This window comes from Engystomops pustulosus, chromosome 7, assembly GCF_040894005.1.
Source record: "Engystomops pustulosus chromosome 7, aEngPut4.maternal, whole genome shotgun sequence".
In the NCBI taxonomy this organism is placed as follows: domain Eukaryota; kingdom Metazoa; phylum Chordata; class Amphibia; order Anura; family Leptodactylidae; genus Engystomops; species Engystomops pustulosus.
Window position 1 is genome coordinate 85366052 of NC_092417.1, and position 18728 is coordinate 85384779.

The 18728-nt window shown below is 42.3% G+C and overlaps 1 protein-coding gene across 2 annotated transcripts in view; it reads left to right on the plus strand.

The window, feature by feature from the left end:
• The window catches only part of ITFG1 (integrin alpha FG-GAP repeat containing 1), a 162995-nt gene that overhangs the window by 109538 nt on the left and 34729 nt on the right, over positions 1-18728 (plus strand). For both annotated transcript variants that reach the window (XM_072117170.1, XM_072117171.1), the window contains exons 11-12: positions 2499-2640; positions 5795-5900. In XM_072117170.1, coding sequence (XP_071973271.1) covers positions 2499-2640; positions 5795-5900 — 248 coding nt within the window. The remainder of the gene's footprint in view (positions 1-2498; positions 2641-5794; positions 5901-18728) is intronic.

Here is an 18728-nt window from a genome sequence, read left to right on the forward strand (position 1 = left end):
TCGAGTATAAGCCGAGGGTGGGAAATGGATTGGTCACAGACCCCCCCCAGTATATAGCCAGCCAGCCCCCTATAGTATACAGCCTGCCCCCAGTAGTATACAGCCATCCCAGCCTGCCCCCAGTAGTATACAGCCTGCCCCCAATAGTATACAGCACTGCCCAGCTTGCCCTCCAGTAGTATACAGCACTTCCCAGCTTGCCCCCAGTAGTATACAGCACTGCCCAGCTTGCCCCCAGTAGTATACAGCGCTGCCCGGCCTGCCCCCAGTAGTATACAGCGCTGCCCAGCCTGCCCCCAGTAGTTTACAGCGCTGCCCAGCCTGCCCCCAGTAGTTTACAGCGCTGCCCAGCCTTAAAAAAAAAAAAAACTTATATACTCACCCTCCGGTGGCCCCGATCTGCAGCGCTGCTCCCCAGACGTCCGCACGGGTCCTCTTCTGGCTTTGGCGCCGTCTTCTGTAGATCGCGCTGGGCGCCGCCATTGCTCTCAAGGGGCTTCGGGGCCACTGAAGGGTGAGTATATAAGTTTATTATTTTTTAAGTATTTTTTAAGTGTTGTATTTTAACTTGTGACTCGTGTTTAAGCCGAGGGGACGTTTTTCAGCACATTTTTGTGCTGAAAAACTCGGCTTATACACGAGTATATACGGTACATGAAAGGCGGGCCGCAAAAAAGATTTTCTCTGGTGGGCCCAAGGTACTCCAGTCCGACACTGCTGACAGCCTTCAGGTTTCCGCTGCAGTTCCTCTTGCTAGCCACTATACTGACTTGGAGGGGTAGCTGTATACTATATTTGAGTATTGTGGAGTGTCTTTTGAGCTATAATGGTGCATTTTACACATCAGATTTATTATAGAGCTAGGACTCTAATGACACAAACAGGGGGAGATCAATCAGGGATTGTATGCCAGTTTTCTGGCTATAGCCTCCTGATGTATCTGGCGGTTCCATAGGGGCAGGGATCCGCGCTGTAGTATGATAAATCACACCCACCTATTTTATCTAAAAAGTTTCAAGGTAGTTGCTTCGCTTTTCCTACTTCAGGAGGGGATTTGCGCCTAAATTTCTGAAAGTTTTCCTTCTAGAAAACTTTGTAGGTTCTCCGTTGTTCTGTTATTGAAAATCTATCCGATAGCTAGTATGTCACTATCCTGGAAAAGCCCTTTAATAAGTAGGTATAGTGTACTTAAAACATAGAATGGCAAATGGTTTACTTCTCTTACATCAGGTCTCATACATTAGTCACATTCAAAGCTGAATTCGTAATTATGTTACATGATCTGGAATGGTAAAATAAATAATATTTTTACATAGATTGACATTGGCTCCCCTTTTCACTATAGTTTTGGAATCACTTTCATGAATCAGAGGGCTCAGGATGGACATAATTGACAATTCTTCCTACTTACAGTAAAGCTGCAGAGCATCACATTATAGAAAAAGGCAGTGAATTTCATCAATATGATAATTTAATGATCTCTGCAGATGCAGCCAGCTCCTTCCTGTGTATATCTTTCTCAACACCTTGTGTCCACATTATAATAATATTTCCCCATCCTCTTCAGTATGAATTTAAATACAGAATTGTGCTGCTGCTTGGAGGCTGTCAAGTAATTGGACACAGAGTGATGTGAAGGTTGGAGGGTCTCTAGTACAATGTGAAGGGGGGGGGTCTATGAAAATGTAGCGAATGAAAATAAAGCCAAAAATAGAGTGAGCTGCTGCCTCTTTTATCAGCTCCTTGTTTACAGCAGCCATATCAACCATACTCCCATTGGCAGACAGTGCAGAGGTGTAAATCATAATAGGATCCTTGTTATAACCTTAGGCTTACTGTTTGCTAACACAAAATGGAAACTTCATAGGGTTGGATGTTGTGCCACAGCTGAAATTATGGTCAAAGAAAGTCTCCCAAAATCCCTTCCAAACTAATAAAAGTGCTATGAGAGTATCCCACCCTCATCCCATTGTATCTGTAACCTTGCATAAAACAATAATGGACTCTATAATGTATTGTTCTAGATCATAAGGTATGATTCTGATCCTTTAGGGAAACCTGGGTGGATTATTAGTATGGAAGTCATACCCGCTTTCGTGTTTTTCCCTTTTTAATCATTAGATCTGTCCACAGTATGGCCCACCCAATAATCTTTGCCATAAAAATCTTTGGTTTAGGTCTGCTGTGGAAGCTCTAAGGCCAGACTAGTTGACGCCAAGTTTACCTCCTATTGGACTTTACATAAAGAGAATGTCCACCATTAGGGTAATTTTGCGCTACATCTGTTATTAGATATAAATTATTTTCCTAATAAGTTTTCATTAACAATGTAAATTGATTACCACTCAAACTGTACATGGCATGGTTATGTATTTATATGTGTCCTTTACAGGATCATTTGGTCATGGCTGTATGTATAGATGCTTTCTGTTGATTCATGAAGGGCAGATAAATGACCTTCATGAATAGTCTTCTCATGAATTTGTTTTCTCCCCTAGTAACCAGCAAGCCTTCCTACTGGAGAACGTCCCCTGTAAGAACACCACGTGCTCCAGGATGTTTGATGTCCACTGGGAGATTTCCGACCTCAATCAGATAAAAGATGCAGCGGTGTCAACCTTCTTTGACGTTTACGAAGATGTGAGAACACTTTTGCTACTTTTAATTGGCGCTTTCCTTTGAACATGCAGTGCCAGCTCCTCTCTGGTGTCAGATTTTAGAAGCCGGAGCAGATAATGAAAGCAAATGACTTAATTAGGCAGAGACTCTGAGGCCGATCAAGCATGATTTATAGCATCACTGTCTAGAATGCACTACACTCCCAAGACCATAGCTGCAAAGCACAATCTTTCTACTACATTGGGGGTGTAAGGAGCTTTCGATTAAAGAGCATTGTTTTCTACAAACCACCAATATAGCTTACTATTGTTGCTAATTTTTCCTGCAAAAGATGGGTGACAACCATTTTAGCTACCATTTTAATTCCTTTCACCTGCGCTTCCTCTGTCCCTGCCTACTTGCCAGCAGTATGCTCCATAGCAGACAACAACAGAGTGAAAGTCCATACCTTGGGTTTGTTCACAGAACAGTAAGGCAAACAAACAAGAGATATAGACAGAGAAACAGTGAGGTCAGACATACCAAGTTGTTGGTGAGGTAGAAAAAAAACATAAAGCAATAGAATTGTTAAAGGGAACCTGGCACCAGGGACCTCATTTTCACTAAAGACAGGTTGTAGAAGCCCATTACAGCTATGCCTTTCTGCTTTTTCTGATCATTTGCATTGCCATATAATTGTGTGTTATAGCTTACCTTTCACCCAGACAAAATCCTGTCTGTGTCCGTGCTGCTCCTCAGCTCACAGCACCCACCTTTGTGCCCCCACCTCCTCCCTCCCCCACTGATGTAAGTTCACCAGGCTGTGAGTTCTGTGAAGGAGCAGGAGGCAGGAGCTGTACAGGAGCACAAAGGTGGGGGCTGAGAGCTGCAGAGTGAGTATATTTGCAATGCAGGTGTGATGGGCTTCTGCAACCTGTATTTAGTGAAAATCAGGTCCCTGGTGACAGGTTCCCTTTGAGCAAAGGTACAAACACTGCAAACGCACAGTAGAGTATACAGATAACCTGAGCCAGAAGACTAACATGTCTAATAGGAGGAATTTATGTAGCGACAGTATAACACCCAAGAAGCTGATTGGTACATTGCTCCAGCACTCTCATATGACTGTATGCATTTACAATCCCAGTTGAGAGAGGCTACTGACAATGAAGCATCCCTTTGCAGAGCATTCAACAGGTGTGTTTCAATCAGGACTGGTGACCTGAAAGAGTTCTGACATTAATACTGTAGTGTTGTGAAGAAAACCGTGGCCAATGCTGTTCCTGGCTAAGTTATCAGAGGAATGGAAGGGGTTAAGTAGATAAATGTTTGAAGTCTTGGTTGTGCTAAATAATTAATTACATAAATTTATTAGCGGTGACTTCCCCCCTGCAGCTCTATCCATGTAACGTTTAATAAAATCTGATTGTAAATTATTAAGTATGCCAGTCTAGGTGGACTTATTACTTTGATGTTGGGCATGACAAAAAAACATGCAAAAGGGGGAAAAAGATAAATGTGCTGCCAAAGAAACTATTTCTCCAGTTTATTTGTATTTTATGTATTTTATGTGCACACCTTTATAGCATTATATGGTTATGCTCATGTACAACATTGTTTCTCCTGTGTCCAAAAATTGTCTTACTTGCACTGTTACTTATACTTTCAAAAAGAGAAAAACTGATAAAGTTGGCTGGATACCGGTCCCCATTGACGTCCATTGCACCTGGTCATAGTGCGGTGAGCACGCGTCGTCTCACCACACTGTGTTAAAAATATAGGACGTGACTATAGCCTGGGTGAGCATACATTCGTGTGCAAGGACCCTTACACCTAATGGTTGGCTGTGGTTCCACTGTGCAGCTGCAGGGAAGAACATGTGCTAAAGGAACAAGGGAGTTTTCCAGCACTGCGGTTAAAAGAACTTTAACTTTATTGATATCTGTCCACCATGAAATGCAGTTTCGATGTGTTAAGTGTGCATTTAGTCTTGACATCCTGAGAACATTTTTTATTCCAACAAACTCATTTCTAGTGTACATACACTAATATGTAATTAATCTTTAACCACCTTACCTAACACGGTACATAGCCCTCTCCATAGCATAACTCGGTGATTGCCGCCGGCCACGCTGCCAACGACATTAAAAGTCGATTTGCACATTGTAATACATGATGTGTAAAAATCCCCATATACTGCCATAGGTAGGATCAATCAGACCACCTACGGTTAAATACCCTATGGGGTCTGAAAAATAATAATTAAAAAAAATTAACTAAAGAACACCTGAAAATTCAAATACACCCCCCCCCCTTTTCCCTACAACTGATATAAATATAAATAAACAGTAAAAATCATAAACATGTTAGGTATCGCCACGTCCCAAAATGTCAAATATATCAAAATATAATAACGTTATTCCCGGTGTTTAACCCGCACAGTAGAAAATAGTGCTCAAAGACGAAAATGGCACTTTTTTGCAAAATATAAAAAATTCTGTAAAAAGTGATCAAAAGGCCATAGAGTCCTAAAATGGTAGCATTGAAAACGTCATCAAAAGTTGCAAAACATAACACAACACACAGCTCCCATACACTGGAGTATGAAAAAGTTATTAGCGCCACATGGCAAAACAACATTTTTTTAAATGTATGAAAATATAATAAAACCTATATAAATTTTCTATCCCCATGATCATACCACCCTAAAGAATAAAGTAGACATGTCATTTGGGGGGCTCAGCGAAAGCCGTAAAATGCAAGCCACAAGAAAAGGTGCAAATTTATTTTTTTTTACCAATTTCACTACCAATTTTTTTTTCCCGCTTCCCAGTACATGTCATGGAATAGGAAGTGCAATTTGTTACACAGAAAACAAACTCTCATACCGCTCCTTACATGTAAAAATAAAAAAAAAGTTATAGATTTTTGAAGGTGGGGGGTGAATACTGTAATAAAATGCAAAAACAAAAAAAATCTGGCAGTAGGGGTTAAAAAATCTTCAAAAATGTCTACATTATATAAAGGAATTGCGCAAAACTTGTTTCTTTTCTTAATGCCACTTTCTAAAGCACATTAAGAATAAAATTATTTAAGATTTGGACAAGCCCAATTACTTAAGTTCTAAAATACACATGATTATGGCATCTTTTACTCAGTAGATCTGCCTTATTGATGTATGTTTCTGCCATTTCAGGGTATCCTGGACATAATTGTATTAAGCAAGAGTAGCTCAGAGGACAGTGCCATCCATGTCTTAATGAATAACTTTGAAGCTGATGCATATTTTGTCAAAGTGATAGGTAAGTTCAACCAAACCTGTGATTTTTACACATATATAATACATTGATAGATATATCACAAGCACAAACTTATACCATGCATTACTGAAATGGAGACTTTGTGCAAAATATAATTGTATGGATAAAGTTTCCATGCCAACATCTTATTGTGTTACAGAGAAATTCAGCCACTATAAAATAAGAAAAAAAGTGACTTATTTGAAACAGAAAATATAGCTTTTTAAGGGCACTTGTCACCAGGATTTCACATTTTCATCTAATGGCAGGTTCCTACAGACTGTTTAATACTAATTCCTAATCTGCTTTTATGATTAACATTAGTGGCTCATTCACTTGTTGATAAAAGGATACCTGGCTCCCTCTCATCATTATTATCTGCTCTCTCATGCAAACATGCATTGACCCACTTCTGCAGGAGAAAGGAGGAAGTTGAGTTGTAAGAGTAATTTGCAGATAACGATGACTCCATGACTCAATGCAGTTTGCTGGCACCAAGTCAGGTATACTTTTGTATACTTTTAAAAGTGAATGGAATCACTAATGTTAATTACAAAAGTAGATTGGGAATGAATTTACAACAGGCTATCGGAACCTGTCATTAGGCAAAAATGTGAAATCCTAAATACCCTTTAATTTCCTGGCATGTCCTTAAAGGGAAGCAATCACCACCTTTTTTTTTTTCATAAAAAACTGCATCGACAGGTTCACATAGAGCCCTAAAAGCGCAAGGCCAACCCTTTTTTACCCCTCCACCCCCCCAAAAAAAAACAACAACTAAGAAGTCTGTAAAATGAACTTTAAAGGACATCTACAACCAGTTTCAAGGATTGTAAACTAAGCACACTGACATACTGGTGTGTATCCACTGGCAGGATCCGCTCTTCTTTGAGCGTCTTTTGCCATTGCAGTAATTTCCATTTGCATAATTTTAAAAAGTAATTATATGTAAAAGCCAGAGCATAAGAAGCTAAAAGAAGAGGAGACCCTGCCAGAGGGGGCACATGTGCATGTAAGCGTGTTTGGTTTACAATCCTTCATCCTGGTGGTAGGCGTCCTTTAATTCTCTACCTGGTATCCAGGCAGAAAAGCAAGCGAGTCAGAGGGGGCTTGGCCTCCATGGCCACGAGCAGCTCCTCCTGTCTTCCCTCAAGCCACCACCTCCCATATTCAGGTAATGCGGCCAGCTAGCCGAATTCCCGCACGTGCGAACTCTTCTTCTCTCATGTGAAGAGTTTGCGTATTGCTGGCGAAGGCATGAAACCACTACCGTATGAAGCTCACTGTGCATTGCAAGCCTGAGAAGTCGAGTGCACAGGTACAGGAACTCAGCCGGCCCTATGGCATAGATCAGGGAGGTGGTCGCTTATTAAGGGAGGTCAGGAGGAGGCGCTCAGTTTGGCCATGGAGGCCACGCCACTTCCTGGATACCAGGTAAAGAATCAAAGATCATTTTACCAGCTTCTGAGTTGAGGTTTTTTAAGGTAAGAGAATGGTGCCCTTGTGCTATAGGGGCTCTATGGGAACCTGTCAATACGTGTTTTTATGAAAAAGGTGGTGACAGGTTCCCTGTAAGAAATGAATACACTGAAGAAGAGTAAGTGGTTAGTCTGTGTTTTAGGATTTTTCTCTGTTGGAATTAATTTTCTTAGTCCTCATTCAGCAGTTTTTGGTAGATTTGCTCACAGCTCTCCATGTTTCAGCAACCAGTCTGATTAAGCAGAGCTGCAGTGTAAAGCATGAGGGAGGGGACAGTGCAGTGATTTCCTGTTCTTATTGCTTTTCTACTGGATTTCGAAATCAAAGGGACAAACTGTTTGGCTTTCCATGAAATTGATCATAGTGTATCAGAGAAAAGGAAAGTAGGGAGAGTATGGCACTGCAGATAATGGCGTCAAATAAACAGCATGAATTTACAGTAATTGGTGAATAGATTCATCTGTAGAAAGAACACTCCAGCAGCAGTATATCCATACTCCTTCCCTTGACCCTCTCCTGCCCCAACATCTTTATTAGCTTTGTCTATGCCTCTCATCGGTCCTCTCTCCCTCCTCCTTCTCTCTTCCATCCTTGGCGTGTTATTTCACATTCTCTCATCTCTCTGGCGCTCTCTTGACAGCTTAGCATCTTCAGTGAAGCGCACAGGATTAATTACAATCATTCCGGGGATACGGTGAAAGCTTTTCCTCCCCACATCTTGATTTACTAAAGAAAAAAGTAGAAATAAAAAATCACTTGGTAATTTTTTTTTTCACATCCAAAAAAAACCACTCCACCTGGAGGTAGAAAGAGTGTAAGATCTTATAGGGATCTCCTTTTAATCACACTGCGCCTTCTCTGGCCGTGCCAGAAGCGTCTCATCTTGGCGGGCGGATGAATGTGCTCCTTAACAGATGTTTGGGAGTATTAAGGGGTCTTGTAGAAATGGTGAAGGAGATGGTAATTGGTCGTCTGCTCGTGTAAAGCTCTGACGTGAGTTTTAGAGACAGAAGAATGTTTTATCCAGGGAGTAGCTGAATACTCCAGTGCTGGCCAAGTGTATCATTCTATAAATATCTCAGCACATTTCCTATATAGCTCCAAGATATACCAGAACATTCTCTCAATTTATGGCCCTGGCTGGTTTAGCTTGGATACCTACTGGGGAATCATAAGAGGCTTTTACTATCTATATGAATATTGATCTGTGTCTGTCCACAGTTCTTTGTACAATGTAGAAACGAAAGGTTGGAATGACATGTATTTGCAGATCAGTAGGATAGAAGATGCACAAAATGCAGAATGAAGCTGCTTAAAGGGATTCTACAGCTCCCAAATCATTTAGCAAGCACATGGAGCATTGTGTAGCACACTTAATAAGCTTTCCAGACATAACATGTTTCCCAGTGATCAGTTGTTTTAAAGAATATTCTGTTCCTGTACATCTTCTTGGTGCACTGTGGATGTGCCTGTAGCACCTGCTGTGTTCTTTTAACCCCTTCCCGACATTTGACGTAATAGTACTGCATGGCGGGAGGTGCGTTCCCGCAAAATGCAGTATTATTACGTCAAGCTTCTGGCGCCGGCTCCTGAACGGAGCCGGCGCCAGAAGCTGGGGTGTCGGCTACATATTATAGCCTACACCCGCCTCTAGCACCCGCGATCGGAGATTTCTCCGATCGCGGGTGTTTTTAAGTCAATCGGACCCCCCCCCCTTCAATAAAATTGGACAAATATAAACAAAACTATATAAATGAGGTATCACCGTAATCGTAGTGATCCGTAGAATAAAGATAATATATTATTGTTATGCTACAGTGAACACCCCCCCAAAAAAAATGCTAAAAATCCAAAACAAGAATTGATGATTTTATTTTCCTCCTCACGTAAAGAGTTAATAAAATTGCTTCAACAAACTAAAAACCCACTAAAATGAAGGTTTTTTTACAGTGCATCTCGTCTCGCAAAAAATAAGCCCTTATTTGTCTAAATTGCTTAAAAAATAAATAAAGATTGTATAGGCCATTCCCAACGCGCGTTGTTATAGAACGGTGCGGCGGGTAGCGACTTGCCAACACGGTTCAGACACAGTGATCGGGGCAAGATGGCGGCTGTTCCTGACGGCCATCCATCCTGCCCCATGGACCAGAAGGGTTACGTCCCCCCCACACGATCGCTGCTATTGGCTCATCAATTCAGACCAGCCAATAGCAGCGAATTTACTTATGACGTCAGTAATTCCGATCACCATGTCTGTAGACACGGTGATCAGGGTAGGGTGGCGGCTGTTTCTGACAGCCACCAATTTTGCCTTGCGGTCCAGAGGGGTTTTGTTGCCCCCCTCTGTCCACGTTTGCTGCTATTGGCTGGTCGATTTGGTCCAGCCAAAAGCAGCAATATTCGTCACAATGGGCTTCGCTAGGGTGAATAAGAGCAACACTTGGCAATAATTTCCCTACGGAAAACGAAGATATGGTACAAAAGTGCGGGCCGTACACATTGTACAGATTATGCTGTACAACTCTTACGAGCTGTTCCAATGTGCAGGTCCTGCCGTATCATTTCTCAGTTTTCAAGAGGAAGGTATTAGGAAACTAATATTGGGACAAGAAGGACGGGGCCCCAGTCGCTCTGGTTTAGGTGTTCCTGTGTTTTGCCAGGACAGCATTTTCCCGGTGAATTCTGCTGCTTCAATAAAGAGTCTGTTCCAAAAGAGGAGTTAGGATGGACACTACATACTACTAAGAGACCTGCGACACCTCCAGAGTGACAAAAGTTTAGTTGGTCCCTTGGTATACTCCATCTCCTTATACGCAACACATTCACAATTTACGCCCCAACCTGTTGTGAATTCATTTAGGTAAAATGAATAATTGTAACAACTGTTATGTCCCATTGCTCCCTATACCCCTCCATTATTTCATAAGCTGCGCCACATAACGGGCACTGAACTTTCCAGAAATAATTGCAATTTCCATCTTGGACTCCATTGCACATCGTATTTGGAAACCACCTATATGTTCAAAATGCTCATTTCACCTCGTGTATTACCCTACACCACATATTACACCTTGCTATATTCCCCAAGGGGTGTATATTCAACAATTAGGGTCACTTTTCGGGTTTTCCTCTGTTTTGGTACCACTACGGCTCTCCAAATGTATCCTGACACGTGAAGGATTTCTGTCAAATTTGGCCTCTAAAAGACAAACATCCCTCTTTTCCTCTACTGTGCGCCCATAAAGCATTTTATATGCACATGTGGGGTACTTCTACACTTGTGAGAAATAGTTTTACACCTTTTTTGGGGTTATTTAATATATTATCCCTTGTGGCTTACATAAATTAGGGGTAAAGTGACATTTATAGGAAAATTTTCACCTTTTTAATGTTTAGGGCCTAATTGGATCATTCACCTGTAGGGGCAAATACATATATTACACATTGCAAAATTCTCTAAGGGGTGTGCGTTCAAAAATTAGGGTCACTTTTCAGATTCTTATCTGTTTTATACCACTAGGGTTCTCCAAATGCATGTCAAACATTTCTGTCAAATTTGGCTTATAAAAGGCAAACATCCCCCTTCCTTTTTACTGTGCGCCCATACAACATTTTATATACACATGTGGGGTACTTCTACACTCGAGAGAAATAGGTTTACACATTTTGGGGGTTTATTACATATTTTTATCCCTTGTGGCTATAAAAAATTAGGGGTACAATGACCTTAATAAGAAAATTTTCACCTTTTTCATATTTAAGTCCTAATTAAATCAAACAACTTTACGGACAAATACACATATTACACCTTGCTAAATTCTCTAAGGGGTGTGCTTTCCAAAATGGTGATACTTGTTGGGGTTCCCCTCTGTTTTGGTACCGCTACGGCTCTCTAAATGCATCCTGACATATGTAAAGGATGTCTGTCAAATTTGGCTTCTAAAAGTCCAACGCCCCTCTTTCCCTTCTGAGCTTCACTGCGTACCCATACAACATTTTATTTCCATGTGTGGGGCAATTTTATACTCGGGATAAATGCTAGTACACTTTTTTGGGGTTGTTTCATCTTTAATGCCTTATGGGATACAAAAATTAGCCGTAAAAGTGACTTTTTTGGGAAAATGTTCATATTTTTCCTTTTAGGGACCTAATTGAAGCAAACACCTGTAGGGGAAAATACACATATTACACCTTGCTAAATTCTCCAAAGGGTGCACTTTCCAAAATGGTGACACTTGTTGGGGTTCCCCTCTGTTTTGGTACCACTAGGGCTCTCCAAATGCATCCTGACACATGTAAAGGATGATTGTCAAATCTGGCTTCTAAAAGGCCAACGCCCCTCTTTCCCTTCTGGCCCTACTGTGTACCCATACAACACTTTATATGCAAAAGTGGTGCAGTTCTGTGCTTAGGAGAAATAGTTTTACACATTTATGGGGGTTGTTTCATATTTTATCCCTTGTGGCTTACAAAAATTTGGGGTAAAAGTGCCTTTTTTGAGATAATTTTCACCTTTTTTCCCTTTTGGGGCCTGATTGAATCAAACACCTGTTGGGGTAAATACACAAATTACACCTTGCTACACTCTCCAAGGGGTGTACTTTCCAAAATGGTGTCTCTTGTTGGGGCTTTCCTATGTTTTGGTACCATTATGGCTCTCCAAATGCATCCTGACACATGAAAACTTTTTCAGCCATATTTGCCCTCCAAAATCGAAACAACGCTCTTTCCATTCCAAGTGCCCCCCTGAGCCCGTACAGCAGGGTACAGTGACAAAATGGGTATTGGCATGCCAGGAGGAATTGCCCTAAACATTGTAAAATGCATTTTCCTTTTTAACCCATTGTGAAGGTGCAAATTTTAGTGTTCAATGAATCTATAGTAAGATAAAATTACATTTCTCTAATTTCACTTTCATTTATCTTTCACCCTCATGAAACGCTCATAGGGTTAACAAAATTCCCAAAGGTTGTTTTGAATATTTTGAGGGGTGTAGTTTCTAAAATGGTGTCATTTGTGGGGGTTTTCTGTCATGTAGGCCTTATAAAGTCACTTCTAACTAAATTGACCCCCCAAAAGTAGGTTTTGATGAATTTCGTGAAAATCTGAAAATTGCACCTAAAGTTATAAGCCTCCTAACATCCTAAAAAAAGGAAAAGATGTTTGAAAAATGATGGCAAGTTAAAGCAGACATATGGAAAATGTTAGTTATCAAGTTATTTTAGTGATATGACCAACTTTCCAAAAAGTAGAAAATTTTGAATTTGGAAAACATTGTTTTTTTCAAAATTTTTGCCAAATTTCCATTTATTTCATAAATAAATACTAAACATATTGATTAAATTTCTCAACCGACATGAAGTACAATGTGTCACGAAAAAACAATCTCAAAATCAACTGGATGTGTTAAAGCGTTCCAAAGTTATAACCACTTAAATAGACACATGTCAGATTTTAAAAAATGGGCCGTGTCAGGAAGGTGAAAAGTGGCTTCAGCGTTAAGGGGTTAACACCACCCAGTCATACGCAACTGTACTGCTTTATACAATGATTGAAAATGTGTAGAAAGTAGAAAACAGGTGCAGCAGTAGGCACAGACCCACCACTGGTGCACCAAGAAACTCACTTGCATAAAGAGAATAGTGGATAAAGGTTTATCGTTATATGAAAGATCACTTGGAAACAGAAAGGAAATGTCTGGGAAGTTTATAAACGTTTCAAATGCTGGTAAAAGGGGGTCTACCCTTTAACCATGGAGTTTTAAAAGGGTGAAGCTTATATGTATGACTAATAGGGGATGGATATAATTGCCAGTCCCATTGGCATCAGGCGGTGTGCCTAGATGCATGTGTGTCCTTCAATCTACTTGTAGCATGGGCTTGGGTCCCCCATTCTATTAATGTGGCCCCCAGAGATCATACATCCATAACCTTTCAACCTCTGCATTTTCACCTTGTTTCTCACCATTTCTCCGTCTCTCTTATTTATAGGCTGCTCGGTGCAGTAATTAGGAATAATGTATATTTTTTGTCTCCCTGGTATTTTGCTAATGCTTGTTACCATGACATCGCCTCATTAACCTGGAATTAGAGGTGCTGAAGACTTTTATAGGTCATTGTTCCAGCCAAAGCAGAGTGATATCATTTATGCCTCTGGTTGTATAGACGTAACCCTAAGAAGGCGTCTTAAAGGATTTAGCTAATGTTAAATACCCCAGCTCATGTCTTCGTCCCTTGGAGATCTCTTGTATTGATCCCTTTCCTTTCTCTTGATTGATTGCAGTGATGTAGCTGGGCTCAACTTTACTATATAAAATGCAAGAGAGAACACAAATTCTGATATCAGCTTGTGCATTGCAGATTGAGACACATTATGGACCCTTTTATTTCCTTTAGGACAGTCTTAGAGATTTTTATCTGGGGCTCAACCCCTAACATTGTAAAGGTGACTTTCAAATTACAGTCTTTATTCCAGCTTGGAATGGAGTAAAACCAGGAAAGACACACTGTCCTTTCTGAAGATTAGCTCAAGACTGCTTTATTCTCTTTGGCACTGAAACTCTTATCTGGAAAGTCATAAAACACACTCAGAAAGGGGGCAATACTTTTGGGTGGTTTGACCTTTGAAATTCAACACTATTGGATGTAAGCACACAAAGGAATGTAAAACTATTGGCTGTCTTCACATAAACAAAATGCCCAGATGTTCACCACCACGTAGTCTCCAGGCCTCTGTCTGGATCTGAAAAAGGAATCAGACCTTTCCCAGGCCTGGCTCAACTGTGGCTTGTTCCACCTTGTTTCCTGCCATCAGCTAGTGAAACTGCCAGTGAAACTAGTCTCTGTTCTTCCTGGCTTTCTGTCACAAGTCTGCCAGAGACGCCTCTAGTCTGCTAACACCGGTCTCCGCTTTATCTCATCTAGACATATAGGATTCTCTCAATCATCTCTAGCTCAGTGTTCTGTGTTCTCTATAAAGTTGTGGCCAGACTCCAACGTCTCAAACAGAAATCAGGTACACTTGTGTTGGTTTTTAATAAAAAAGGAACAAAAGTCAGTCATAGGCTCTGTAATACAGTTGGGGGGCTTCTTCTTGCTTAGTCTGTTCGTGGGGTACACAGGAGGACATCACATCATACTGTCTTTTTGTATTCTTATCACAAGCAAATTCCTTTAAGTCTTTTTAGATTGTAAGCTCTGTCGCCCCCACTTAACACAGATGCTTTCTATGCGCTTCAAGGCCACTTCTCACAGACACAGATAAGGCAGAGCCCAGCTGCACAGCTGCCCACAGATCTGACCCTGATTAACTCAGAAAGCAGGTACCAGAGACATTGCAATACTTTTTCTAGTAATTTTTCTGCAATTGTCAGGATCAAATAAGTTTTAAAATAAAATAAACAAACAGCATTGCACACTCAAGACCCTTAGCAAATGTTTGAAATTTGTGAAAATATTCACCTGCCGGCATTTTATCTCAAACATCCGCCAGGACTCCTCAAGGGTGAAGCTGCTATCCTACAACCAGCCTTTATGGCTGCCAACAGAGTAGAGTCATAGGCAATTAACTTTCAGGGACTTGAAGGTAATATAACTTAACCCCTTCCCGACGCGCGCCGTACTAGTACGGCGCGCGCCGGGTCCCGGTGCATGGAGAGGGCTCGCGGGCCGAGCCCTCTCCATAGCCGGTAAGTCTTTGCTGCATATTGCAGCAAAGGCTTACCGGTAACACCCGCGATCGGTGCTAGCACCGATCGCGGGTGCTTTCACCGCGATCACCTCCGGCAATGCTGCCGGAGGCTTCAAAAAGATGGCGCCGCATGGGCGCCGCCATCTTGGCGCGGATCTTCGCTCCCCGATGACGTCACGGGGAGCGGTGATCCGTTGCCATGACAGCATCGGGCCTCACGAAGGCCCGAAGCTGTCTCGTTTTAACCTATTCATTACAATATGCTATCAGCACATTGTAATGAATGAGGAGTAAAATCCCCATATACTGCCATATTGCAGTATGGCAGTATATGGTAGGATCGATCAGACAACCTAGGGTTAAAGTACCCTAGGGAGTCTGAAAAATAGTTAAAGTAAAAGTTAAAAAAAGTTTTAAAAAAAAAATTATATTAAAAAAACCTAAAAATTCAAATCACCCCTCTTTCCCTAGAACTGATATTAATATTAATAAACAGTAAAAATCATAAACACATTAGGTATCACCGCGTCCGAAAATGTCCGATCTATGAAAATATAATAACGGTTTTTCACTGCGTTTAATCCCGTAACGGAAAATAGCGTCCAAAGTCAAAAATGACATTTTTTTGCCATTTTGGAAAATATAAAAAAATTAATAAAAAGTGATCAAAAGGTAGCACAGTCCTAACAATGATAGCAATGAAAACGCCATCAAAAGTCGCAAAAAATGACACCCCCCACAGCTTCGTACACCAAAGTATGAAAAAGTTATTAGCGCCAGAAGATGACAAAATCAAAAAAAAATTTTTTGTACAGGAGGTTTTAATTTTTTTAAATGTATGAAAACATTATAAAACCTGTACAAATGTGGTATCCCTGTGATCGTAGCAACCCAAAGAATAAAGTAGACCTGTCATTTGGGGCACACAGTGAAAGCTGTAAAATCCAAGCCCACAAGAAAACGTTGCAAATGTGTTTTTTCACCATTTTCACTGCATTTGGAATTTTTTTCCCGCTTCCCAGTACGCGCCATGGAACATTAAATACCGTCACTACGAAGTGCAGAAAATAAGCCATAACAGAGCTCTTTATGTGGAAAAATAAAAAAGTTATAGATTTTTGAAGGTGGGGTGTGAAAAATGGAAGTGAAAAAACTAAAAAAAGGCCAAGTCATTAAGGGGTTAAGATGGCCGCCACTGAAAAATAAACTGACTTAAGTATAGGTTTGCAAATGTAAAAGTTTGATCAAAGATTTGCAATTTGATAAATGCGTATCTGCCTGCCTCATCTAGACGCTCGTCCAGGACAACATGTGGGAGGGTACGATGGATCGCAATTGACACGCCCCTAGAGCGTGAGTCGGGATTGGAGCTGTGGAACCAGGTGTTAAAGTATCGGTCTCTGATCTCTGGGAAGTGTCCTGTTTTGAAATGTGTCTCTTGCAGGAATAGGACCCTGACGCCCTGCCTATGCATGCCATAGAGAATCTGGGATCGTTTCTGTGGGACATTTAGCCCCCGAGCATTCAGCGACCCAAGTTTCACCGTCGCCATGTGTGGGAGATATACGGAGCCCTAACGTATGTGGTCCCTGAGCTGGGTGTGGGCAGGGGATTAGGGGAGGGAACAATAGGTAAGCACACAGGGGGGATTGACGCACACAAACAGTAATATACGTAAGGGGAGTAATTGACAAGACAGGGCAGTTGCAGTCCTGACAAAATAACAAAATATCTACTATAGATATAAACGATACAAAAAGAAAACTAATAACACAGTAAACTGATTTACCAAACCAAAGTTTGGAGGGGTATAGCTAATGTATATACGCGGACAAACCTGTTGTACGCGTTACCCCAGGGGGGGAGATAGCTAGCTAGAGCGGAGAAGCAGACAGCATGGACCCCCTATAGGCTGTATATTAACATAACAAGAAACAGTGTGTAATGAGAACCATCCAGCATCAATATAGCTGTATATGAACCCGCCTCGGATCTCCTAATGCAGGGTGTATATGTCAGATAAAACACAAAGAACTAGGCAAGCTCGGCTAGAACTGACATACCTATACCCATCAGATCAGAACATGGAAGATACATTCAAAGATTTGTTTGTCATATTCACTTATCTGAAACTAGCATTCAATGGAGAGGCATCACGTTCATATTTGTAATATGTGAGACCAGTCGCGGCGGGTCAAAGTATCAGACCACTCAGGGGCGAGGGTCTCTCGGCTGTCGTGGAGACGCTGGGCGCGCCCCACCCTCTCGGGCCCCACGACCTCTGCGCCTTGGAGGTCTAGCCGGCCTTGGAAGAGGGGGACCTCCTCCTCTCATTCCCCCAGGGACCGGGAGTCTTGGCCACTCATTTATAAGTGGGGCTGGGAATCCCAGTGTAGCAGAGAGCCCCGGGACATCCATCGGGTGGTGCAAGGTGTATCTTTTATCTGCGTGGCGGATGTGAAGGCAAAATGGGAACCCCCACGTGTAGGGTATATTCCTTTGTCGTAGTTCTCCTAGGAATGGCTTGAGCGCCTTGCGCTTAAGTAGCGTGAGGCGGGAAAGATCCGGAAGCAACTGTAGGGTTACACCTTGGAACCTAATTTCTCCTGCCTCCCTTGCTTTGGACATGATAGCATCTTTGAGTTGGTATTTGTGCACTCTGCAGATGACGTCCCTAGGGGGATCTCGGGCGGCAGGCTTGGCTTGTAGGGAGCGGTGTGCTCTATCCAACTCCAAGGGACTGTGTTCTGGAACCTCCAATAGGGAGTTGAAGATTTGCTGTAGAGTGGTATGCAGTTGAGCAGCTTCAACTGTTTCAGGCAGCCCTCTCACTCGAATATTATTCCGACGACCCCTATTTTCGGTATCATCCAGTTGATCAGCTAGGAACTGAAGTTGGAAGGCATGTGCAGCTAAGATAGAGTCCTGGTTGTCTACTCGTTCACTGAGGGTAGCCTGGGTGTCTTCCACGTTGGTGACCCTAGTGGCTACTCTCTGAACATCTTCTCGCACTGCATTTAGCTCCGTAGTATACGCCTGTTCCAGTCTGGCTACGTAACTTTCCATATCTTCCCTAGTGGGAATTGAGCGGAGGTGTGTACGTAGAGCTCGCAACTCGGCTAAAGCGCCCATTTCTTGTGACAACATCATAGCGGGCAGTTGGGGAGGCGAAAGAGAGCCGTCAGAGTATGGAGACATCCTGGGGCCTAGATCATCTGGGCCCTGCTGGGTAGGTACTGGTATGGAGGAGGAAGGGGGAATGTCTGCTGGAGAACCCCCAGCAGGTGTAGAGGGCCATTCTTCCCCCTGCGAAGGCCACAAGATTGGGGAGTGAGGTGCCTCGTATGGGCTTCTAGATTGTGGAGGCCCGTGCGGTCCCAGAGATGCCTGGGAGGGGCCGGCGGAGTGCGCCCAGAAAGAAGAGGGTGACTGTGCCTGAAAAACTCGTGTGCTCACCTCATCATGAGGGGGCCCAGCAAGGTGTTGGGCACATGGGCTGCACTTTGGGGCATAATCTGTGTCCTCAGGTGCTGAGACTACCTGTGGTCTAGCTGGGCATGCTGCCAAGTCCTGTACTGTCCCTTTGCTGTATGCAGCCTTTCCCTTAATGAGCGCTGCTACCTCTGTGGGAGTCCCTGTAGGTGTGTTCCTCTGCTCTGGGGA